The sequence below is a fragment of the Neophocaena asiaeorientalis genome, unplaced genomic scaffold (genome assembly GCF_003031525.2).
Source record: "Neophocaena asiaeorientalis asiaeorientalis breed wild unplaced genomic scaffold, Neophocaena_asiaeorientalis_V1.1 scaffold155, whole genome shotgun sequence".
Lineage (NCBI taxonomy): Eukaryota > Metazoa > Chordata > Mammalia > Artiodactyla > Phocoenidae > Neophocaena > Neophocaena asiaeorientalis.
This window is the reverse complement of record NW_020173040.1, coordinates 6,856,258-6,881,913: the sequence shown is the minus strand read 5'-3', so window position 1 is coordinate 6,881,913 and position 25,656 is coordinate 6,856,258. Positions and strand designations below refer to the sequence as shown.

The window sequence follows — 25,656 nt, the reverse complement described above, 5'->3', positions numbered from 1 at the left end:
AACCAAAGTTGTGATAACCATCAGAGAATAAGGTGACATTCTCATACTCCTAACACAAAGGGCTTCTGTGAATTCTGGGTGTCTTCTGAAGAAGAAAATTATTTGGGACTTTATCCACTGCTAACTATTATATCAGATCCTACTGCTGATTTTTCTCTCTTTGGGAGAAGAACCTTTAAGATCTCAGGAGACATTGAACCCTGGCACTTGGTAGCTGTTTTGACTTTTGACAGATTGTACTTCAGTGAGACTTATTTTCTTCACCTCTGAAAAAGAAGGTAATAATTCATTGGAGGTTGTGAAGAGTAGCATGAGAACACAAATATGGGACCTGGAACCATGCCTGGCCACACGGTAGTTCTCTTTACCCTCTTGAGATTGTGGAACTGCTTCAGCGGTGAGGAGGTTATAGAAGGGGGAATTGAGCACTGGATGAGCGAGTGGACCAAATTGTTGTGTTTTCTCGAGCTCTGAGGTCCTTTGAGTCAGTATGTGGTTCCTTTACATTCTGTTTGGTAAAGTTCTTTTGCCAATTAATTCCTAAAAGCATAAATCTAAACTGTTGGGGGTTTTCTTCCCCAAAAAGAAATTTAGGCTTGCATCACAGTAAGGTTCCTGTGAGAGGAACGGAGCACCCATAGCAGCATTTCAAAAACAGTTGAGTTAAACACAGGTACATAGGTTTGGTTATTCTGGGACGGCTTAAAGCCAGTATGTGCTGTGAGTCAGATCTGCAGATACGGCCTGGAATATGTGGTGTTTCTCAACCTTACTTGAATACAGCATCCTATTAACATCTCACGGAATCCGTAGCTTAGTTCGAGGAACACCGATCTAGACCATTCCCGGGTGTTCTTCACATTTCCATTGAGAACCTTCTTAATTTAAGAAGGCAGAGGTAGAATTAGAATCAAGCAGTCTTAATTCCTTCAAAAAAAAAACTCAGAAGTCTTCTCCAGTCTTTCCTACGCTGACAGATCCTTATGCCACCTCTGTTTGAATACTTCTGTTGATGGGCAGCTCACAGCCAGTTCCGGGATTAAACTGTCTTTCTCATATTGAGCAAAAAAGTCTTGTCTCCTGCTAGTTTCTCACCATTCATACCACCATTCGTCCCTCTTACATGCAGTAGCACTTCATATATTTGAGGAGAGCATTCGTTTTCTAGCTTTATATGTAGGGGAAAACTCTCCACATCCTTCAGCTGGTTTTCAGGATATGATTTTTTTTAATCCTTCAATTGTTCCAGTTGCTGTCCTTTGGACATACTTCCTTCGGTCAGCCTCCCTCTTAAATAAAGCAGCCATAAACAGCACCCCAGATACCATCTCACCCGTACAGACACAGACACACTGCTACCTCCCGCATGCGGTACAGCATTCTTCTTTTAATGCAGTTCAGCAGTTGCATCTTGTCATTCACTTGTGAGAAGTCAGGATCAACCTCATTTTTATTTTTTTAAATAAGTTTGTCTTTCTATTTTGTTCCCCCAAAAGCTGGATTTAAATCTTAGTGACTGAAATTATGTAGAACTCCTGTATTTGCATATGAGTAAACTGAGTCTATACAATTAATTTCTTACCTTAGGTTTTGTGTGTGTGTGTGTGTGTGTGTGTAAAATACATAATAAACATTACAACAATAGTGAAGAAAGTTTTGGGTTTTTAATGCCAAGAAAAAGAAGTCTCAACACCATAATTTTTTTTTTTTTTTTTTTTTTTGGCTGCGTTGGGTCTTCGTTGCTGTGCACGGGCTTTCTCTAGTTGCTGCGAGCAGGGGCTACTCTTCATTGCTGTGTGCCGGCTTCTCATTGTGGTTGTGGGGCACAGGTTCTAGGCACGTGGGCTTCAGTAGTTGTGGCACGTGGTCTCAGTAGTTGTGGCACATGGGCTTATTTAGTTGCTCCGTGGCATGTGGGATCTTCCTGGACCAGGGCTCAAACCCGTGTCCCCTGCATTGGCAGGCAGATTCTTAACCGCTGCGCCACCAGGGAAGTCCCTCAACACCATAATCTTCACACATTGATTCATTTTTTTATTTTTTTTCATGTGTCCTTTTCTTGTCTGGTGAGAAGTGAAACTCAATAAGTAGTGAATTGAATGTTGCGATGAAGTTGAGGTCCTTTGTGTATATAGCATTCCCCTGATTATCAACTTACCAACCATCTTATAAGAAGAAATAAGCTTAGGTTGATAGGATTTTGTGTTAGAAAGTCCGTGTCATCTCCAAAGGTTTACCTCATGCTTCTATAAATATATACAAATCTTTATAATGTTTTCTTAAAATTCTGTAGGAAATTAGTGTATGGCTTTCTAGTCTGTAGTTTATGGAAACCAGTGCTTTTATCCTTAAAAAAGTTCATTTATCATTTGCCTTTTACCTGTAGTTTGGCAGTTACCCTGCTATCCACAAGTTCTCAAAAGGGCAAATTTCTCTAGGGCCATGAGATAGAATTCTGGTCTTGGAGACTTGAACTCGTTTAAGAAGGCCAGTTACTTGCTTATCAACTGCTCGGCTATCTTGAACTTCAGCATTCTTCTATCATGTTTGTTCTACTTGCTGTAGTTTCTTCCTCATTCTCCTCACTGAAGAGAATGGAGGTAACATAGGTGTTGAGAACCAACCCTGGACTTCTTGCTGTCCTGTATTAATGTTACACTGGCCTCTTCAAGTTGTAGCTGTGACCCTTTTTGTTGTCTTTAACTCTGTTACTTGGTAGGCTCGCCTTACTCTAGTTTTCAACATCCAGGACATACTACGATCCTCCCTTAGTTGTTTGCTATCTTCTTCTTCTGTCTACTGTGCCTGTCCTCTTAAAATAGGAGTCAGAAGGTACAACAGAGTGCCTTCCATGACCCAACAGATTTATTTTGGAGCTATTTATTTTGGGTGGGGAGGATCTCTCCTCCTTTTTTCTCATTGGGATCATTCATGATTGATATTTTCAGACTCTTGTTACTCCCCAAAGGAATTTTATCTTAGGGTTTGTTATAAGCCTGTTTGGTTTTTCTTTTCCTTTATGTGTTTGAAATGAGCCTTCCCAAAGTCTAGGGTCAATGTAGATCTATCTATGCCTGTCTTTCCCTCCCTTATTCCCAGCATAATAGGAACACATATTTCCTCCCCAAATGGCCATCTCTCCTTACATAATCCATTTGGAGCGGCATTTGTCCTTTCTGAGAAGACAGCTTTTCAGCACAACACACGAAGCTAGGTTCAGCTGTTGGCATTTATTGGAAATTCCCAGCAGACTGTTGAGTCACCTTTGTTGAGTCAGTCCTCTGTGTCCATTTTTCCATCTGTGTTAGGAAGTCACCACTAGGACCGGACCGTGCATGTGACCAGGCAGTCCCTTGAATATCACTTGTCATCCGGCACTTTGATCTTCATCCTGGTACTTTTCACCTGGCCAGCTGAGTCAGTTCTGGCACTTTCTAGGAATAGATGCTTATCTTAGCCCTCAGGGTTATATGCCCTCTTCTCCCTTAGGAGCAGAATATGTCTTTGCCTTGCCTTATCCAGGTACAAATCTCAACCTTTTATATGTGGATTGGTTAGTACAGGTGACCCTTGAACAACACGGGGCTTAGGGGTGCTGACTGACCACACAGTTGAAAATCTGTATATTACTTTACAGTTGGCCCTCCCTATACATGGGTCCACATCAGTAGATTCAGCTGCGAATTTTGTAGTACTATAGTATGTACTTAGAAAAATCCACTTATAAGTGGACCCACACCCACCCAACACAGACCTGTGTTGTTCAAGGGTCCACTGTACACAGTCTGTACCAGTGTCGCTGGTCAGCCTTCTTAATACATTTCTCAGAGATCAACTGGCTACCACACCCACTGCCTTACAAAGAAGCTGTGTTTAGATTTGATCTGGAATTTTTTTTAGTCCTGAATTGGTTTGAGGCCTTCTTGCTTAGACTAGAGAATCTCCTCCTAAGCCTGTTTTCTCTTGTTTTGAGGGATTCTTTGATAATGGTGACCAGTTTTTAGTATCCAAGGTCTATCAGGATACTCAGCTCTTCACTTGTGTTTTCCTTTTTCTTTCTAAATCACCACCTTCACCTGGAAAAAGAAATGAAGAGACCTCTATGTTCCTGAGGCTTTTTGCTTCCTCCCTGGATATTCAGAGATCTTCCAGGAAAACTTCAGACTGCTGCTGGTTCCTTTAATTCTCCAAGAATTGGCACCAGACAAATAAAAGGACAAGTCAGGTCTTTTTTATTTAGTAAGATGAGTTAGTCTCTTTTTAAAACTCTTTTCTACACAGATTTTTAAAATAAGGAATCCTTTTATAAATGTATAGAATTGCTTATGGTCAAAATGGGAAATTTTGCAGAAAAAATAATCATCTTAAAATTGTTTTGTCTGGGGAAATAATCCCAAGAAAATGACCTCCTTTACTTGTAAAACCTGCTTTCCTAACTGTGGTTTTATTATCATTCTTTACCCATGAAAACTGCCTTTTATGAGCTTGAACGGACATAAGACTTGGTCTGTGTTTTTAATTGATCATCATGTGACTAGTAAATTGTCTCTTTTCATATTTCTTCTAACCTGTTGACGTCTTTCATTCTTGCTCTCCATTGTTTTTACCTTTGGCAGTAGCTTCACATATAAAATATAACGTCTTCTGTTACTGTTAGTTTTACTCACATCTACAGTTATTATAGGGCTTCTATTTTATTTGTAGGGATAAATGCTTATATTGTTAAAACATAGGTGTTTTAATGTATCAGAAACATTCTTAGTAAGTATTACTGTCTACTTTTAAAAACCTATTCTTATTTCGTACTTGGAGTTCTTTTTATATTTCACCAGCATTTCATTAATTCAACAAAAATTTATTGAGCTATATATGCCAGCACTACGTTAAGCATGGTTCCCGCTCTGAGAAATAAGTTAAGGTGACAAAGCTTAAGTATGTAAAACAATTAGTAAAATACAATTGAATTTAGTGAATAAATATGGGTTTTTAGTGAAATTTTATGAGAAATTTGGATTAGCAAAATTCAAAACAGGGTAAATCTTTTGAAAGTGATTGTACTTTGAAATGGGCTTTGATGATGGATGGAATAATTTTGAGTTCATCAACGAGGTATTAAATTGGCTTTCTTTGTACCACAGCACTGAAGACCTCTGTTGAACTTAAAGTAAACTCCTTTCCAGTTGGTTTTATAGACACTGCTATGCAGCATTACCTTTCTAATCCTGGACACTGGTTGGTTGAACCCAACAGTAAAACCTTGCATTTACCCATACTGTGTCTTATTAAATTTGGGTCCTTACCTAGTTATCCTGATTCTGTCAAAGAATTTATTACCTTTGCCAGCTTCGTGTCAACTTTGGATTTGATCACCATGCCTTCTGAATTTTTAAGTGGCTGATTATCATAGTAAGGACACAGAGCTGTGAACAGAGCACTGACAGTTCACTAAGGACATCCTTCCAGGGTGGGAGTGACTTGTTAACATCCATTTCTATCTAATAGCCACCAGCCCACGTTCCCCATTACGTCCACAGCACACTTTATCTCATATTTGGTTGAAGACCACCTGCATCCTGTCGACCACATTTGCTTGATTTAGCAGTCTGCTTGTTCTGTGACAAAAGGAAAAGAGGTTTGTGTGACCTAGTTTATAAGCATAAGAAATGCCCACCGATTTCTTTGTGTGTGTGTGTTTTTAATTGAAGTTATACCGCAAGTGTTACCGACAGTAACAGAAACCACAAGATGAAAGAAAAATCTTCCACCTTGGAAGTCAGCCTATCATTTTTCATTTTCTTTTACCATCTTTGTCCATAAGAGTACATTTTGCATAGCTATTATGCATTATGGTAGAGGCAGTTTGATGTTTTGCTTTTTACATTTATTATTTGTTTTATAAACACACTTCCATTCGGCTACTTAGTATTCATAATTTTCATTTTAACCTCTGCATAATATCCTATCAATTTGATGTGCTGTAATTTACTTCCCATCATCCCCAAATTGGAAATTCACATTGTTTCCTGTTTGTTTACTATTAGAGAAAACATTGCTGTGGACAGCTGCTTCCTTTCCTAAATTCTGAGAAAAAAAATAACATGTGTTTAACTGCCAAACTTTCAGCTCTAAAGATGGTAGAATCTGCAGACCAATCTTAACTGCCTATTATGGAAGAAGAAAATGTGTATATAAGAATCTGTAATGCCACAAAAGAACAGATTAGGTTCAGTAAAGCCCAAATGGTGAAGAGATTATTTCGATCTTGGGATCTCACAGAGCACTTTGTGGAACGAGTTGTGTTTGAATGGTCCTTAAATGATGAAAAGGATTTGACTATAAAGCTGGGCTAAGAGTATTCTGAGTTGGAGAAGCTGTGAGCTCAGAGTGGAAAAACCTCAAACGTGTCCTGTGGGCAGTGAGGGGTTTACCTTGGCTTAGAGTGTAGAGTCTGTGCTCTGTGCTCTAGGGTCTGGCAGTTTCAGGAGCTGGAGTGGTAGGTTCCTGCCAGGTCATAGAGGGCCTGGAGTACAGGCTGAGACATTTATAGTGTAGTCGTTAAAAGTGGAGCCCTGATCAAAACCAGTCAGGCAATTAACCTTTCTGTTGCCGCTTCTTTCCTGACGGATGCCTCTCCCCTGGTGCCTTGCGTACGGTAGGACGCACCGTGATCCTCCTTTGAGTGAGTGAGCAAATGCCTGAGGTGTTATGACCCGTTGAAGGGGTATCAGAATATTGTGTCAGGGGCCACATGATCAGAAATCCTCATTGATAGGACTGCATTCATTTCTCAGTGTAACCTCAGCAGTGGAGAAGGGTCCCTGAGTGCATCCAAGCATTGGACACACCTGTCATGAGCGCCAAGTGTACTGGAAGGTTTTGTTGTAGCTGGTGTCCATTGTTCAGTGATCCATCACTGTGTCCCAGTTTTAAGATTTAGTTTTAGTGGAATTAAAATGGAATGGCCCAAAATTACATGATTAATTACATTCAGTTCCAATTATAATGATTGATCCAAGCCTGCTGGCATGACCCGTGAAGCAGGGGAGGAGCAGCCAGCCTCTGCAGCAGCAGCCAGGCGGCTCGTCCCTGCTGGCCCAGCTCCTCATAGTCTCTTTGCCCCAATTTACTCATTCTTTCTCTCTCCCCACCCCATTGTTTGGTATTTACTTCCATAAACCACCTTAAAACTTTCCTTAGAGTGAGGTAGAGGAGTAAATAAAGATGACTAGTTCACACATGGTAGCTATTACAGTAAGTTTTTTTTCTCACAAGAATCTCAGGCAAGTCATATATAACCTAGAGGGGATCACTAATAAAGACACTAATTATTCTGCTTTTTTCAAGAGCTTTTCAGACTGTACCTAAAATATGGCTTTCAGTTCTAGAAACTGCTTTCCAAAAGCAATGTAAATAAATTGTAGTCGTTCAAATAAGAAAGCGGTCAGGGTGGAACAGGGAGGGAAGGTCGTGACAGAGAAAGAGGAGGTGTTCAGACTGGAGAAGAGAAGGCTGAATACTGTCTTCAAGTAGCTTAAAGGCTGGTCTGTGGATGAGGGGTTAAACCTGTCCCATAGGACAAAAACTGGGCCTGATGGTTAGAAACTTGGGGCTCAAGAATTGTCTACCAGTCAGCGCCGTCCAAAGATGGAATGGCCTGCCCTGGGAGGAAGTGAGTTTTAGACGTATGCAAGCAGAATCTAAATGACTACTGTGGTAGAACTTGACCCCTGAGTTCCCTTCTAGCCCACTGTTCTGTGATTCTCTGACTCTGAGATTTCTAGTGTGAATGACAGGAGAAATGACTTCAAAATTGAGGAGTGGAGTTGCCTTTTGCAATAGGAAATGTATTGTGTCTTAGACACGTTGAATTTAAAAGGAAGTTGCGCTCCACCGTGGAGATGCCCTGGCAGCCACAGTCCCAGTAAATGTGAGATTGGAGGTCCATTGAGAGGCCAGGCTTAGAAACAGAGTCCCAGGAATCCCAGACATAAAGTTAATAATTTAAACCACACAAATGAGAAATGAATGGGCTTTCTGAAAGGAAAGTTTGTTTGGAGAAGAGTATTGAGCCTCAAAGAATACTCTTAGGAAGAAGTCATACCCTTAAGAATTATTGTAGTAGACAGTAAGTAGAATGATGGTTGTTAGAGGGCCAGGGGTCAAAGGAAGGTGACACTAAGATTGGAGAGATTTGTCAGAGAGGGTGTTGATCAGTAGCTGCAGAAACCGCAGAGAAATCAGAGAATGAGGATTGAGAAAAAGACATTTAGGATAGGAATATGAAAATTATTGTGAAGTTTCAAGGAAGCAGCTTTAATAGAGCTCGGCAACCGGTAGAGCCTGGGTGTTAAAGAAAGAGCACACAGTGAAGACGCGAGAGGCAGTCCCTTAGGGCTTGTGGGGCAGGAAGAAGGCGAAACTGTGGAGGCCGGCGTGGGAGTGGGGAAGAGGACAACTGTACCTGTCATCACTGGTGGAATTTTTAATTTATTTGTTTTGATGCTAAGCCAAGAGAAGCAGAAGGCCCTGCGGAGTTTTTAAGGCTTTTTTAAATTTTTAAGCCTTGCGACACAGTGGGTTTCCTGGCATTTGTTTTCCTTTATCCTACCCAATAACCACCACCAGGGGGAAATCTGAGTCAGAGAGAAAAGTTTGCCCTGTGTCCTCAGTGCCTAGTCTAAAAAATAAAAAATAAGTAAGGTAGGTGGCATCCACACCAGATCACCACCCAGTTTTTTAGGACAGAGGGCAGAGTCCAGAGCTCAGTGTGGTAGTCAGAGGAGACTTGCACTCTGCTTCACTGCAATGTGTAAATTTGTAAGGATAATATATTTATAGATCACTTACGTAATTAAAATTATTTTTTCTAAATGGAAGGTGAAAGTGGGGGCTTTAATGAGTGTACCCATTAGCTAAAGCAAGTTCCTTCCAGTTGTCTGTGACCTCCAGTTTATCTCTGTTCTCTGCAGTCTGTTCTGCTTACTAGCTGAATGGTTAGTCTGAGCGCCCAGAGGCAGTCATAGAGAAGCCAGTCAGAGGGGAAGGGGTCTCCCTCGTGAGTGGAAGAAAGAATTGTGCCTAAAGATGAAATAAAAGTGCTAGCCAAGAGGATTTGCTAGAATTCCTGTGACGTGGCAGTAAAAATTGTTACCAGACATTAAAGATTCCAGACTATCAGTTTTCAGGTAATAAAACCCTTATATTTGTACCACTGAAATAGTATCAGCTTAAAACAAATACAAGCAAGCATATATATGTTGCGGCTTTAATTTTTAGTATAAAAATGTCATTGAGCCAGTTGATTGCTTACTAGTCCCAAATAGCTTGTCATCATGATAATTATTATCACATTAATAATGTCTTGAAATTATTAGAATATTTTAACATTTACAAAGCCCAGTCACACTCATCTCGTTGGATTTCAGACCCAAAGACACCTCGTAGTGAAATTATATCAAAAGGTCCTTTTAAAGTCTCCTGCTTCTCACGCTGTGTTGAGGGGATTGTCCTTGGGTAATGCAGTTTGGGGTGATTTCACCTTTTGTTATCATTTGTTTCTAATTTTTCTATAATTGTCATGCTTTACTGTTTAAATAAACACTTGAAAATTTCCCATGCTTTTGTAAACCAAAATTATTGGGAACAAAGTTAATCATTAGTTGATTGTTACAGGGTACAGGAGTAGTCCCATCTTTGTGTCGCTCAAGACATGTAGCTGGTCAATGAATTTAAAAGGTGTATATGGCTTTGCAGGTCGGGTCTATGCGGTCTTGTCAAAGAGAGAAGGTCGAGTGCTACAAGAGGAAATGAAAGAGGGGACGGACATGTTCATCATCAAGGCTGTGCTGCCCGTGGCCGAAAGCTTTGGCTTTGCTGATGAAATTAGGAAGAGGACAAGTGGCCTGGCCAGCCCGCAGCTGATATTTAGCCATTGGGAGGTAAGAATCCAAATCCTCGTTCCTTCCTTTGCATCTACGGATGTGCTTCCTTATAGATGGCGCCAAGAGTAGCAGACGACTTCCCAGGCCATGTGGCCTTCCTCTGGCTCTGCTCAGTCAAATGGACAGGACAAAGCAGATGGCATTTTTTCATCCAGATTGAATGAGCCTTAGGTTATATGCGCTTTGTAATACACACACACATATATGTTCATTTTTTTTTCATTTGATGTAAAATTTAAGACAGAACATTTAATCCCTTTTTTCCCTCCAAAGGTAATATTGTAGATAAGAAAACCACAGATATTTTGAAAGTGAAACTTTAAGGTATTGTTTCTTCTGGGGTAAAAGTACTTCTAGCATTTAAAGGCAAACAGTTATGCTTCTTACAAGGGACACCTTTAAATTATTACGTGTTACATATTCTTCAGTCCCCATTATAGAGATTCGAGGCTCCTGTGGCTTTCAAGTGTTGTGAAATAAAATGGCTCATCAAAACACTTCATTGTCAGTGTAGGAAACGGTAGGTGAAAGGCAAACCTTATCTGTAATCAGAAATGCAAACTTAACAGGTCCACATTGCTTGGGAGAGAAGACAAGATTGTGAACACATTGTTTTTTAACTTAGGGCAAGAAAATAATAACAAGAAAGGACGGGGAAGTCAGACCGGCCTCTGTGAACAGATCCTGAAAGGAAAGGTAGAAGCTAGCAGCTAAGGAGGAGAGAAGGACATTGGGTTGGAGGGTGCCTGTGTGAGAAGCAGTGAAGAAAAGCTGTAGGGCATGAGCAGAAAGCATTGTGTTATGTTTCAAGACAAAGCCTTAAGGTCAGGAATAGCATTTTTAAACTGCAGGTTGTAAGTTTGAAATGTGGTTTTAAGAAAGTTCTGTTGTTGTCACTGTTTACAGGGAACCTAAGTAACTTCACATTATTCTCTTGTACCGTGGAGGTGTATAGTTTAGTGGAAGGAGCATTGACTTTGGTGTTGAGAAGTCCTGGTTTCAAATATTAATTCTGCCACTTATTTGGACAAATTGTGGAACCTCCTTGAGTTTGTTTTGCCCCTGAGATATAAGGTATATGGAATATCTAGCCTAGTGCCTGACACTGGTAGGCCCTCCCTGGCATGAAGATTGTTTTCTTGTCAACATTCTTAGAGTCCGTGTCATGTTCCTTTTGGCTCTCTCTCAGCAGTGTGGCATTGCACTCAACTTCACACAAATCCAGACTTTTTCCTTAAACTATTTATAAACAAAGCTCATGGTTTGGGTTCAGTGCTAAGCTCTTTTTACTCCTTTCGCTTTCTTTAGCCAGCTGGGTCCCTTTTTCTAGAATGCTTCCAACGAGCAGTTTAAATTTAGACAGTATAGAGGAATGGGAATAATTGAGGGAGAACTTTCTCTTTAAAATGAATTCTATAGTCAAGTGAATCTGGCAAAGTAAAGAAAGGTGACACTTCAGCAAAACTAACTTCGGACAGGGCAAATTTGATTTTAGTTGGGCAAGTTCATATCATCTAAATTGATACAAATGAAGTTGCTAGTCCAAAACACTCAACTGTGTCTGCTTCTCCTTGAAAAGAGAAAGTTACGTTCTTCGTACTTGATAGAACTAAAGTTAATATTGTTCTAATTTAGGTTACATTTTTTTTGGTTGTCAGTACAAACTACATTTTAACACTGATTTACTATGAAATTTTTCTTGCATCTTTTTCTAGAAATAAAATGATGTTTTGATGGTTTTATTGGCCTATATCTGAATAGACGCCATTGCTGTACTTCATTATGTAGAAAACAGTAGCACAAAACATTTAAGTTATTTGTTAATGCCCACACTTATGGGTAGTAATTTCCCACTTATCCAAACCTCTAGCTTTTTGGTTTTGCTTTTTGGCACTCAACTTTTACATAAAAACACAAACCAGTAAGAAGTAGAAGGAATGGATTTATAAAGGCAACTTCTGAAGAACTACGTCTATAGTGTAAATATATTACTGATGTTCCTAATGGTAAACATTAGCGTTATCCCCCACGTGTTTTAGTGACCAGATGTGTGATTACAGGACAGTGCAGCTAAATGATGCTTAGAACTGAAGAGAGACTTATTCCACTTCAAAGCAATGACCTTGAGAAGTGAAACACTTTCTTCATTTGTGCTGCCATTGCTGAAAACTGCCTTCAGAACTTGCAGCTCATGCTTCTGAATATCTTAGAGATGACAAGTCGTCCATCTCATTCAGATGGCCTTGAGAGTAGAAGGACGTGTGCTCACTCCCTCTTGCGAGAGCACTGGAATCACAACTAACTGCTGAACAGTCATTGACAGGAAGGCACTGGAACTCACCAAAAAAGATACCCCACGTCCAAAGACAAAGGAGAAGCCACAATGAGAATGTAGGAAGGGCGCAATCACAATAAGATCAAATCCCGTAACCGCTGGGTGGGTGACTCAAAACTGGAGAACACTTATACCACAGAAATCCACCCACTGCAGTGAAGGTTCTGAGCCCCACCTCAGGCTTCCCAACCTGGGGGTCCGGCAACGGGAGGAGGAATACCTAGAGAATCAGACTTTGAAGGCTAGCGGGATTTGATTGCAGGACTTTGACAGGACTGGGGGAAACAGAGACTCCGATCTTGGAGGGCACACACAAAGTAGTGTGTGCATCGGGACCCTGGGGAAGGAGTAGCGACCCCATAGGAGACTGAATCAGACGTACCTGCTAGTGTTGGAGGGTCTCCTGCAGAGGCGGGGGTGGCTCTGTCTCACCATGAGGACAAGGACACTAGCAGCAGAAGTTCTGGGAAGTACTCCTTGGCATGAGCCCTCCCAGAGTCCGCCATTAGCCCCACCAAAGAGCCCAGGTAGGCTCCAGTGTTGGGTTGCCTCAGGCCAAACAACCAACAGGGAGGGAACCCAGCCCCACCCATCAGCAGACAAGTGGATTAAAGTTTTACTGAGCTCTGCCCACCAGAGCAACAACCAGCTCTACCCACCACCAGTCCCTCCCATCAGGAAACTTGCACAAGCCTTTTAGATAGCCTCATACGCCAGAGGGCAGACAGCAGAAGGAAGAAGAACTACAATCCAGCCTGTGGAACAAAAACCACATTCACAGAAAGACAAGATGAAAAGGCAGAGGGCTATGTACCAGATGAAGGAACAAGATAAAACCCCCAGAAAAACAACTAAATGAAGTGGAGATAGGCAACCTTCCAGAAGAAGAATTCAGAATAATGATAGTGAAGATGATCCAGGACCTCAGAAAAAGAATGAAGGCAGAGATCGAGAAGATGCAAGAAATGTTTAACAAAGACCTAGAAGAATTAAAGGACAAACAAACAGAGATGGACAATACAATAACTGAAATGAAAAATACAGTAGAAGGAATCAATAGCAGAATAACTGGGGCAGAAGAACCATAAGTGACCTGGAAGATAGAATGGTGGAATTCACTGCCATGGAACAGAATAAAGAAAAAAGAATGAAGAGAAATGAAGAGAGCCTAAGAGACCTCTGGGACAACATTAAATGGAACAACATTCACATTATAGGGGTCCCAGAAGGAGAAGAGAGAGAGAAAGGACGTGAGAAAATATTTGAAGAGATTATAGTTGAAAACTTCCCTAACATGGGAAGGCAAATAGCCACCCAAGTCCAGGAAGCGCAGAGAGTCCCAGGCAGGATAAACTCAAGGGGAAACACACCAAGACACATAGTAATCAAATTGACAAAAATTAAAGACAAAGAAAAATTATTGAAAGCAACAAGGGAAAAACGACAAATAACATACAAGGGAACTCCCATAAGGTTAACAGGTGATTTCTCAGCAGAAACTCTACAAGCCAGAAGGGAGTGGCATGATATATTTAAAATGGTGAAAGGGAAGAAGCTACAACCAAGATTACTCTACTTATGAAGGATCTCATTCAGATTTGATGGAGAAATCAAAAGCTTTACAGACAAGCAAAAGCTAAGAGAATTCAGCACCACCAAACCAGCTCTACAACAAAGGCTAAAGGAACTTCTCTAAGTTGGAAACACAAGAGAAGAAAAGGACCTACAAAAACAAGCCCATAACAATTAAGAAAATGGTAATAGGAACATACATATTGATGATTACCTTAAATGTGAATGAATTAAATGCTCCAACCAAAAGACACAGGCCCACTGAATGTACACAAAAATAAGACCCATATATATGCTGTCTACAAGAGACCCACTTCAGACCTAGGGACACATACAGACCAAAAGTGAAGGGATGGGGAAAGATATTCCATGCAAAAGGAAATCAAAAGAAAGCTGGAGTAGCAATACTCATATCAGGTAAAATAGACTTTAAAATAAAGAATGTTACAAGAGACGTAAACTCTCCAGAGAGTGGGCATAGAGGGAACCTACCTCTACATAATAAAGGCCATATATGACAAACCCACAGCAAACATCATTCTCAATGGTGAAAAACTGAAAGCATTTCCTCTAAGATCAGCAACAAGACAAGGATGTCCACTCTTGCCACTATTATTCAACATAGTTTTGGAAGTCCTAGCCACAGCAATCAGAGAAGGAAAAGAAATAAAAGGAATACAGATTGGAAAAGAAGAAGTAAAACCGTCACTGTTTGCAGATGACATGATACTATACATAGAGAATCCTAAAGATGCCACCAGAAAACTACTAGAGCTAATCAGTGAATGTGGTAAAGTTGCAGGATACAAAATTAATGCACAGAAATCTCTTGCATTCCTATATACTAATGATGAAACATCTGAAAGAGAAATTAAGGAAACACTCCCATTTACCATTGCAACAAAAAGAATACCTAGGAATAAAGCTACCTAGGGAGATAAAAGACCTGTATGCAGACAACTATAAGACACTGATGAAAGAAATTAAAGATGATACCAACAGGTGGAGAGAGATACCATGTTTTTGGACTGGAAGAATCAATATTGTGAAAATGACTCTACTGCCAAAGCAGTCTGCAGGTTCAATGCAAAGCCTATCAAATTACCAGTGGCATTTTTTACAGAACTAGAACAAAACATCTTAAAATTTGTATGGAAACACAAAAGATCCTGAATAGCCAAAGCAATCTTGAGGGAAGAAAACAGAGCTGGAGGAATGAGACTCCCTGACTTCAGACAATACTACAAAGCTACAATAATCAAGATAGTATGGTCCTGGCACAAAAACAAGTACAGATCAGTGGAACAGGATAGAAAGCCCAGAGATAAACGCACACACCTATGGTCAGCTAAACTATGACAAAGGAGGCAGGGATATACAATGGAGAAAAGGCTGTCTCTTCAATAAGTGGTGCTGGGAAAACTGGACAGCTACATGTAAAAGAATGAAATTAGAACACTCCCTAACACCATACACAAAAATAAACTCAAAATGGATTAAAGACCTAAATATAAGACCGGACACTATAAAACTCTTAGAGGAAAACATAGGAAGAACACTCTCACAGAAATCACAGCAAGATCTTTTTTCATCCACCTCCTAGAGTAATGGAAATAAAAACAAAAATAAACAAATAAATGGGACCTAATGAAACTTAAAAGCTTTTGCACGGCAAACTACAAACAAGACAAAAAGCCCTCAGAATGGGAGAAAATATTTGCAAACGAATCAACAGACAAAGGATTAATCTCTAAAATTTATAAGCAGGTCATGCAGCTCAATATTAAAACAACCAGTCCAAAAATGGGCAGAAGACCTAAAAGGACATTTCTTCAAAGAAGACATACAGATGGCCAAGAAGCACATGAAAAGCTGCTCAACATCACTAATCATTAGAGAAATGCAAATCAAAACTACAACAAGATATCACCTCACACCAGTTAGAATGGGCATCATCAGAAAATCTACAAACAACAAATGCTGGAGAAAGTGTGGAGAAAAGGGAACCCTCCTGCGTTGTTGGTGGGAAAGTAAATTGATACAGCCACTATGGAGAACAGTATGGACGTTCCTTAAAAAACTAAAAATAGAATTACCATATGACCCAGCAATCCCACTACTGGACATATACCTAGAAAAAAACATCATTCAAAACCACACATGCACCCCAGTGTTCATTGCAGCACTGTTTACAATAGCCAGGTCATGGAAGCAACCTAAATGCCCATCGACAGACGAATGGATAAAGAAGATGTGGTACATATATACGGTGGAATATTACTCATCCATAAAAAGGAACGAAATTGGGTCATTTGTAGAGACGTGGATGGATCTAGAGACCCTCATACAGAGTGAAGTAAGTCAGAAAAACAAATATAGTATATTAACGATATATGTGGAACCTAGAAAAATGGTACAGATGAACTGGTTTACAGGGCAGAAATAGAGAGACAGATGTAGAGAACAATTGTATGGACACCAAGGGGGGAAAGTGGCGGGGGGTGGGTGGTGGTGGTGGGATGAATTGGGAGATTGCAATTGATATGTATACACTAATATGTATAAGATGGATAACTAATAAGAACCTGCTGTATAAAAAATAAATAAAATAAAATTCAAAAAAGAAAAGAAAATGTCCTTGATCAGCACTGGTGCAGAAAACTGGGTTATAGTATGTTTGGTCAGAACAAAGAGCGTATAGGTTAAGTGATCCCTGGGGTTCTCTGTAAATACAGATCTAAAACATATTCAGAGCTCTTGTAATGGCATCATTATTGGAAGAATTATATATTTGAATTCATTTATTCTATTGTTTGTTTAAAATACCTCATTTTATTTTTTATATAAATTTATTTTTTAATTTAAATTTTTGTCTGCGTGGGGTCTTCGGGGCTGCGTTGGGTCTTTGTTGCTGCTCGCGGGCTTTTTCTCATTGTGGCAAGCGGGGGCTGCTCTTTGTTGCGGTGCGCGGGCTTCTCATTACGGTGGCTTCTCTTGTTGTGGAGCACGGGCTTCAGAAGTTGTGGCTCGCAGGCTCTAGAGCACAGGCTCAGTAGTTGTGGTACACGGGCTTAGTTGCTCCGCGGCATGTGGGATCTTCCTGGATCAGGGCTCGAACCCATGTCCCCGGCATTAGCAGGCAGATTCTTAACCACTGCGCCACCAGGGAAGTCCCCTCATCATTTTGTAGTCACCCTTGTCCTTGAAAGTGACTTTATAAAGCACATTTTTTTAAAGATCTATAAACTTCTCACCATTTCCCAATTGTCAGCTATATATCTGGAAACAGATAAGGCTGCTCTATCAAAAGGATCTCAAAGTGGAGTGGCTCAAATTAAGCAGAAGATTCTCTTTTGAGTTTCAGGAGGCAGTCCAGGGCTGGTGTGCAGCTCACTGTGGAAGGAGCCCAGGCTTCTGCTCCTTTGCTGCCTTTCTCAACACTTGGATGGTCCAGAGTGGCTGTTTCACCTCCTACTGTCACCTCTGCATACCGGCCATTAAGAATAGGCAATGGGAAGAGGACATACTCCGTTAAGAGGGCATAGTCCCGTTAAGAGGATGCTGCCCAAGTCCATTGCCCAGAACACATCATCCCACCACATCTAACAAGGCTCCATCTGACAAGGAGGCTGGGCAATATAGTCTTTAACTCATTCAGGAGTCAGCAAACTATGACCCATTACCTGTTTTGGTAAATAAAATATACTCAGATATAGCCATACCCATTCATTTACGTATTTTATATGGCTGCTTTCAAGCAGACTTGAGTAGTTACAACAGAGACCATGTGGCCCACAGTCTAAAATATTTACTGTCTTGAGCTTTATAGAAAATGTGTGCCTACCTACCCCTCCCCCCAGAACCTAGGTCATCTGTATGCCCACCTGAAATAATAATACCAAAGAAAAAGAGGATAATAAGTACTTAGGAACCGTTAATATAAAACAGCAAAGTTTTACAAAGCAGGCAGTTTTTGTCAATGTGAAAACCATGATGGTTTTTCAGTCTCCTTTCTTTCTCAAAATTAAAAAAAAAAAAGGGCGGGGAGGCTGAAAGTTAATCTGACATACTTAGTAGTAGTTTTAAAAATATATTAGTTTTTGACTTAGTTACAGCTAATCATTACAAATCCGCCCTTTAATAAATAACTTGAGAGAAAAATGTACTCAAGGAAAATTTGCTCCAGTTTTGTACCATCCTTCTGTCATCCCCTTGCCACCTGTCATGGTCCTGTTCCCAAAAGCTTCAAATCTTTTGAAAGTCTAGAAAACTACATTATAATTAAGTGTCATTGATCTGATCTTTTCTGGCTGTCTCAGTTTTCCCCCATAGTTAGGTTTAGAAATAACACAGTTGTTGAGATCTGGCTTCTCACTCCAAGGCACTTTTTTCCATTTGTATTCTACCACACCATGTAATTTACAATCAAGAGCTTTTGAGAGAAAGTGCTTCAAAAAATAGAGAAAATAAAATTACAGGCATTTTCCATGAGGAAACCTTTGAAGTCAGCAATCTCATAATTTCTCTTTCTATGTTTTACCCTTCTATGAAAAAGGAAGAAAAGGAACTAATAACAGACACAGAAGGAAAAATATTACCAGCCAGTGCTGATCTACATGTATGTCAGCATAACCTCAAGACTCGCTGCTGAGGGGTGGGCTAAAGTTCACGTTAGGGTAAGGAAGAAGTGATCACAATCGCACGGAAGAAGTGTATTTTGGACATGGTGTTTGCCACATGCCAGCCATAACCATAGGGAAAATTGGGCAAAGTATTGAAAGAGAGCTCCCAAATCTTTTTTCTTCTAGGCTTTTTTTTTTGTAGTAATGCTCAGGACAACAGCTAGCACTTGGGTGCCTTTCTTCCTGTGAGTTAGAAAATGGCATCCTCTTTAGGCTGTGGAGTTGCCAAAAAAAAAACATTCTCACTGTAGGCATGTGAATCCTGGGTGAGCCAGTTAGAAGAAAGCATCTTTTCTTCCAAACTGATAGCAAGCTCTGCTCTGTCGCCTCAAGGATGCCTTTCTGTGGAGCATCACCTGGACAGCCTTTGGGGCGGCCTTGTCATCACCCCACTGGGAAAATTCAAAATGACCCTAACACGGTCAGGTGGGACTGGACCAGGCCAGTCACTTTCTGGTAAAGTGTACCCCATTGCCCCTTTTCTGAGACTTTGTTTGGCATGTCGAGGCAAGAAGCTTCCAGATGTCCACACAGATACAGGAGGAGTGAAGGTGAAAACAGCAGCTGCCCGTGCTGGACAGAAGAGGTGTGGGCAGTGGGCCCGCATCGGGTCGAGTCCCCCGGGCAGCTGGAGATGGGCACAGGAAGTGGCCCTGGCGGCTCGGGAAACAAACTGAGCAAACCTCAGAAATATACGCTGAGGGCCCAGGCAAAACTGGACCCTTCTGAAGCTCTGAAGTTACATTTTTGAAAAGAGGACACTCTGGTCTTCAGTTGGCCAGTCTGATTCTGATATCTCCCAACTAACACCTCACTTATTTCTCTTTATAAAATGTGTCACTTTTTTTTAACTGGATTAAAGATGTGTTCACTGCTACCACTGAGACCTGCTAAGAACATGTGGCTTCTTTATATTCTGTGATGGGTTTATCATCCAACTAGTTAGAGGAGGGCACTGATAACTGGCTTAAAACTAGTCTCTTACAAGTATAGTCTTTGTGGATGACTGCCCACGTAAATGTTCCATTTCCTGACTTTCTTCCTCCCCTCTCTAAGCAAGAGGGGGCCTTCTGTGGAAAGGGGGAGGGGAGCCTCAGCTTCAACACAGTACCCTAGATCCTCAGTGGCTTTGGCCGGGAAATGGCTTGACTGGTCCAGCCCCATCTGGCTGCTGGGGCCAGTATGGTGGCACCACCCAGTTTCAGGAATCTCTCCTACCAACCACTTGTCTCTAGCCACAAAATCCCCACCTGCAACTGCCTTTGTCCTGCCCTCAGGCTTCCACCAGCCTCTCAGCACCCTTGAATCCACTCACCGGTGTGTGGGAACTTCCAGGTCAGCAGTATCACCCCACTACTCTGGTACCTTGTCAGATTAGACTTGGGGGTGGCAGGGCCCCAGCAACTTGCTAATACTTGGCTAATGGCACCTTGGAGATTTTGCTTATCCTCTGTAGACGTATACCCTGATGACACTTGAGTCCTCATACCTAGCATGTCATCCATCTTCAGCCTGAGGGCACCGGTCTGTGCTTTGACACACTTAGGAGGTTGTGACATGTGGTTGTGGCTGGCGGTGGTGGAGGAGAGTGGCAGACAGGGTCTCCAGAGGTGACTGTGGAAGCAAAGGGATTCATCTCCCGGGGACAGAATGCAGTAGCAGTTCTTTGAGTGGGTCTGTTTTTCCAGCCACAATAGGCTGGTGGTTCATAAGAGCACGCAGAGACACTATCCACTTTCCAGACTCACCCCTTCCACTTCCATTCAACTGTGCTTGCACTTGTAGCCCTAGTCTTGAATTCAGCAGTGTCAGAGAGAGTGGTGATGTGCTGTTACTGCATCCCTGGCATGACTTGACATAAATTGATGATCTCATTTAGTCCTCATACAATCATAGGAGATTAGGACTTTTTTAATATTACACCTTTACAAACGAGAGAACTAAGGCACAAGATGCCTTTAAGTAACTTGCCCCAGTCATGCAGATCTGACTTCAGCACCAGCACCATCAACCCCTGCGTTACATTCGCTCCAGCCTCCACGCCTGCCTTGGATTTAGAGATGTGCCAAAGCCTTCCTGGATCTGGGCTTACACACAGACTCCCCTACCAGCCCTGGGTAACCGTCAGTCTGCATTCTATGTCTGTGGTTTATCTATTCCGGACATTTTATACAAATGGAATCATATAATATGTAACCTTTTGTGTCTGGCTTCTTCCACTTAGCATACTGTTTTGGAGGTGTATCCACATTTAGCATGTATCAGTATTCTTCGTATGGCTGTGTGACATTCCGTTGTATGTATTGTGTACCATAGTTTGTTCGTCCATTGATGGACATTTAGGCTTTTCCACCTTTTGGCTGTTGTGAATAGTGCTGCTGTGTTCTGCATGTATATGTATTGATACTTGTTTGAGTTCCTGTTTGCAGTCCTTTGGGGTATCTACCTATGAGTAGAATTGCGGAGTCGTGTGATAATTCTGCGTTTAACTTTTTGAGAAACCGCCAGACTTTTCCACAGTGGCTGTAGCGTCTTACATTCTTATCAGCAATGCATGAGGCTTCCAGTCTCTCCACATCCTCACCAACGCTTTTTTTCCATTTTTTTTTTTTTTAAATAATAGTCATCCCAGTGGGTGTGAAGTGGTACCTCACTGTGGTTTTGACTTAAATTTCCTTCATGATTGATAATGTTGAGCATCTTTTCAATTGCTTGTTGGCCATTTGTATATCTTTCTTGGAGACATGTCTATTCAAGTCCTTTGCCCATTTTTTATCGGGTTGTTTGGGTTTTTTTGTTGTTGAGTTCTAAGAGTTCTTTATATGTTCTGAATATCAAATGTCTTTTTAATTTACTTATTCTCACTTCAGCAGTTCTCTGTTTAACCTACCCACCGAGTTTCTTTGTTTTTTTTAAATTTTAATGTCTAAAATTTTAATTTCTGGGATTTCTAGTTCTTTCTTTTTCACAACTGCCTAATGTATTATGGATGCTCTTCCCCACCCTCATCTCCTTTATTTCTTGGAGGATTTTTAAATGAACTTTCTAGAATTTTCTCTTCAGATTACCTTATTATCTCTATTTGATTATTCATTCTCCCTTTTGTTGAGTCTGGCACCTGTCTTTCATGGTGCTGGATTTCCTTTTGTCTTCTGTATATCTTACTGGTAGGGTCATTTTCAGCAGGAATTCTCTCCTCCTCTGTCCTCCTGAGTGCCGTAGCTCTAACTGTAGCATTTGCAGTGGCTCAGCTTGGTGCCTTCACCAGTGTGGATGGTGCAGGACAACAGACTCAGCACAGGCCGAGTCTGATCTTCAGAAGGTGACAGCTTTTATCTCATGACCTACAACTCATTTTCAGCCACAGCCCTTGGCAGACATGGTTATTCCAGCTCCAGAGAAGAGTGGATGGTTCTGGTCCCCACACACCTGGTTTATGTGGCTTTGGGCCCATCCTAAGTGGGCAGTAAAAGCCTGGCCCTCCTGGTGCACAGCTGTCTTGGCTCCCTATGGGAAGTGGATGGGGCTTTTGCCCTCACGTATTACTGTGGGCTCTCTTCTCTCCCTCCAAGAACCTCTCCCTTCCTGGTCCACAGAAATTTCCTTTTTTTATGTTGAAGAGTGACTATTATAAAATAAATTTTTCTTTCATTTCTGCATTTTAAATTGAAAAGTGTTGGGATTTGAGACCACTTGAGAAATAGCACCTCTTTCCTCCCAACTGAGAAATAAGAAAAAACAACGAAAAGAACAAGGCATATAAAAGTCAGAATCTCACTGTTATTACTGGTAAAGCTGATCTTGTGGAATGTGGTCTTCATCTGTAGGCAATACCGTGCTCCTAATACTGCACTGAATTTTGGAGCAAAAAGCTCAGAATAATCAAGAATGGACTTACGTGTGTTGGTCTTTGCTGAGGACAAAGGCAAAATTAGTGAAGTGACACTGATACCCAGGTATATCCTAGTGAAAGGGAGAGTTTTTTCTATGATATTATTCAAAATTAATAGTTTTCTTACTTAGTGTTATGTAAAGGCTCTAGGAGTAAAGAATAATATGTATGTCACAAGTTTTGTTGAATCTACTTCCATTTGTCCATACCGCCTGTGATCCTTCATATTTGTTTATTACCATTTCTAGCAAGCTTAACTCTTCATTGCCTCACTTTTATTCTTAAGCTAAGACTATGAGTTGGCATTTGAGATGAAAGTATACTTGTCTAATCTAGCACATTCTGTCACCTTCTTTTACAAGATCATTCCCAGCGACCCCTTCTGGGTACCAACCACTGAAGAGGAGTATTTGCACTTTGGGGAAAAGGCTGATTCTGAGAACCAGGCCCGGAAGTACATGAATGCGGTACGAAAGCGGAAGGGTCTTTATGTGGAAGAGAAGATTGTGGAGCACGCAGAAAAGCAGAGAACCCTCAGCAAAAATAAGTAACTGCTACTGTTGGCAGATTCTTCTCTTTGTAATAAGTTAGGGAGTATCACCCAGGCTTCGGTACTGGGGAAACTTCTTTATGCCGCATCATCTCTGTGCATTCACTTTCAATGAAGCTGATCCATATCATATTTTAAAGAGGGCGTTCCAAAATGCTTTTGTAACTGGTTCTGGTACAAGGCAAGAAGTTATAAATATTGCAGTGGTGCCTTCTTCCTACCCTATGTATAACCCCTTGGCAGCAAGACTCGTGCTGTGATGAGGGCAACTTGCTAAGTGCCGGGGGCAGGGTGTGCAGCTCCCCCAGTGGGCTGGGTCCCCTACACTGAGCACCCACCCCTCTGCCTGTCATCAGAGTGTCGCTCTTCTGATTACATCCTCCACTTAAACATACTTCATATTTCATCATTGAATCACAGCATTTAACATCATTTGGAGAGACCGCATACTCGAGAGACCAGCTCCCTTTAGGTTAGTTAAACCAAGTCACTGTTACAGCTGATTCATCTTGCTACACATCTTTATTCGTGTAGCAAACCAATGTAATGTTCAACTGTTAGCCTTTAAACCTTCTGTTTCTACACTCCCTCATAAATTGCATCACTCATATTTAAATAAATGTTAATTAAAGTTATGCCCTATACCTTTTTCTTTTTTTAAAAAAGGTAAATTTCTGTAATTCTCTCGGCTGTTTCCTCTTAGCCTTACTGAAGGGATATTAGCTAATATGATGAGATTATTGCCTTGATTGTAAATACTTTCCCTAAATCTCCTCAGTTGCCTCATTCAGGGAGATCCCCATGTAAGGTACAAATGCAATCCAGTCAGTAATAGCCTTTTATAGCCACTTATAATACCTTTTATACCACTTAATACCTTTTATAGCCACTTAAAAGAAGGATTCTTTTTCAAAACACCTAAAATTATCAGACCAGGCTTGAAATGCTATTAATGTTTTTTTGTTTGTTTGTTGTTTTTAATAAACTCTTTGCAGAGCACAGGCTCCGGATGCGCAGGCTCAGTGGCCATGGCTTACGGGCCCAGCCGCTCTGCGGCATGTGGGATCTTCCCGGACCGGGGCACGAACCTGTGTCCCCTGCATCAGCAGGCGGACTCTCAACCACTGCGCCACCAGGGAAGCCCTAAACTCTGTCATTCTTAATACCAGAGCCCTGGCATATCTGGTCAAGTCTAATTGACCCAGACTTTGGGGAAAACGTAGCTAGATAATTCACTGTCTAAATGGAACAGATACTGATATCTGAATTAATTTAGGAGAGTTATACCACGTATTGGTTTATCTGAAAACTTTGATAACACAGGAAAAGCTAGCACATCGATTTATAGCATTTGTAAATAATATCATTCAAACTGCCAGATGTGCTATAAAAAGTATTCTTAGACTGTACACTTTATCAGCAAATGCTACATTTAATAGAGAAAAGAGGCATAACCCAGAAAGAGTCGGAGCTCTTCCTGCATTCTCTTGGGCTCTGCCAGATGTGCTGGTCAGTGGGGAGGTGGCGTGTCAAGTTGATAGATTGCCTCTCTTCCTTCTCCACGTTTGGGGAGACAACAACAAGCAGGAATGACCACGAGCAGGCAGGCCAAGGGCTATAGCTAATCTGCCATGCGAGTAATCTGCTGTGGTGTGTAATTGGTGACGGGGCCCCAGCCATGGATACGCCGTCCACGTGTGACGGCATAGTGAGACTGTGTCTCTACTTCGTGTCCCTATGGCACGCTCAGACCCTAGCCTCAGTGTACTGAATTCAGTGGAAGTGAACCAAGGAGTTATCAGTCCCAAAGTGGGATGGGGGTGTTCGTATTCTTACATAGGGATTGGTTTCTGGCAGTCATTTACAGACAGGCCTCAGGGGCAGTGAGTCAGCCACAAAATCAAGACCCTCACTCCTGGAGGATTCTTGGCATTGAGGTTCTGAGGTCTCAGAGGACAGGCATAGGCAACATCAACCTAATGCCTTTTCCAAGGCAACCCCAGGGCACAGGTGGGCCAGGGGCGCGGGGTCTGGAAGGGTCAGAGTTTTCATAGACTTGGGGGGAAATACCCATCTCCTATTATGACCCTGGGTGTATGGGGTGGGGGTGTGTGGTGTGTGTGTGTGTCTGTGTCTGTGCAGAGAGGGAGAGAGAATGACTGGATCCTCACACCTGTTGTATGGGAATAGGAGTAGGAAATCATTACGGCCTCGTAGAAGTTACATTCACAGCCCATGGTCCCATATCTCATTTAGTTGCACCTCTGGGTAAGCCCTGCTCTGAGTACATCTCAAAAGGATTCCAGGGACTGTTGCCTGATTTGTGTTAGGTCAGGGAAATCATCAACAGAAGCTGAATCTTCACTATAGCAGAGGACGAGGTGAGGATTTGGGGCATCTTTATATTTATGATATTTATATTCTGTACCTCAAACTTAGGTAAAGCTACCAGCGTCCAAGATTCAAAATCATTATCTATATGGCTCAGATTTATGGCTGGTAAGTTTGGAAAAATAATTGATTTCAGAAATCAGATTAAAAAAATTAGATTAACCTGTGCTCTTGGAACTGGGAATAGGGAACTGGATAAGAAATTTCCCTTCTCTCCTGTCTTACAACAACAAATAAGGCCCAGAGCCATAGAAGGCTTGTCCTGGAGCCAAAGCCCTCCAGGTGAATAGATT

At 41.4% G+C, this 25,656-nt stretch overlaps 1 protein-coding gene across 2 annotated transcripts in view; it reads left to right on the top strand.

Moving 5' to 3' along the window:
* Positions 1-23,607, top strand: part of EFL1 (elongation factor like GTPase 1) — a 130,970-nt gene extending 107,363 nt beyond the window's left edge. The window contains exons 18-19 of one of the 2 annotated variants that reach the window (XM_024742798.1): positions 9,754-9,938; positions 22,785-23,607. In XM_024742798.1, coding sequence (XP_024598566.1) covers positions 9,754-9,938; positions 22,785-22,973 — 374 coding nt within the window. In that variant the 3' untranslated portion in view covers positions 22,974-23,607. The remainder of the gene's footprint in view (positions 1-9,753; positions 9,939-22,784) is intronic. The other variant, XM_024742797.1, reaches the window with a different exon arrangement.
* The last annotated feature ends 2,049 nt before the right edge of the window (positions 23,608-25,656 follow it).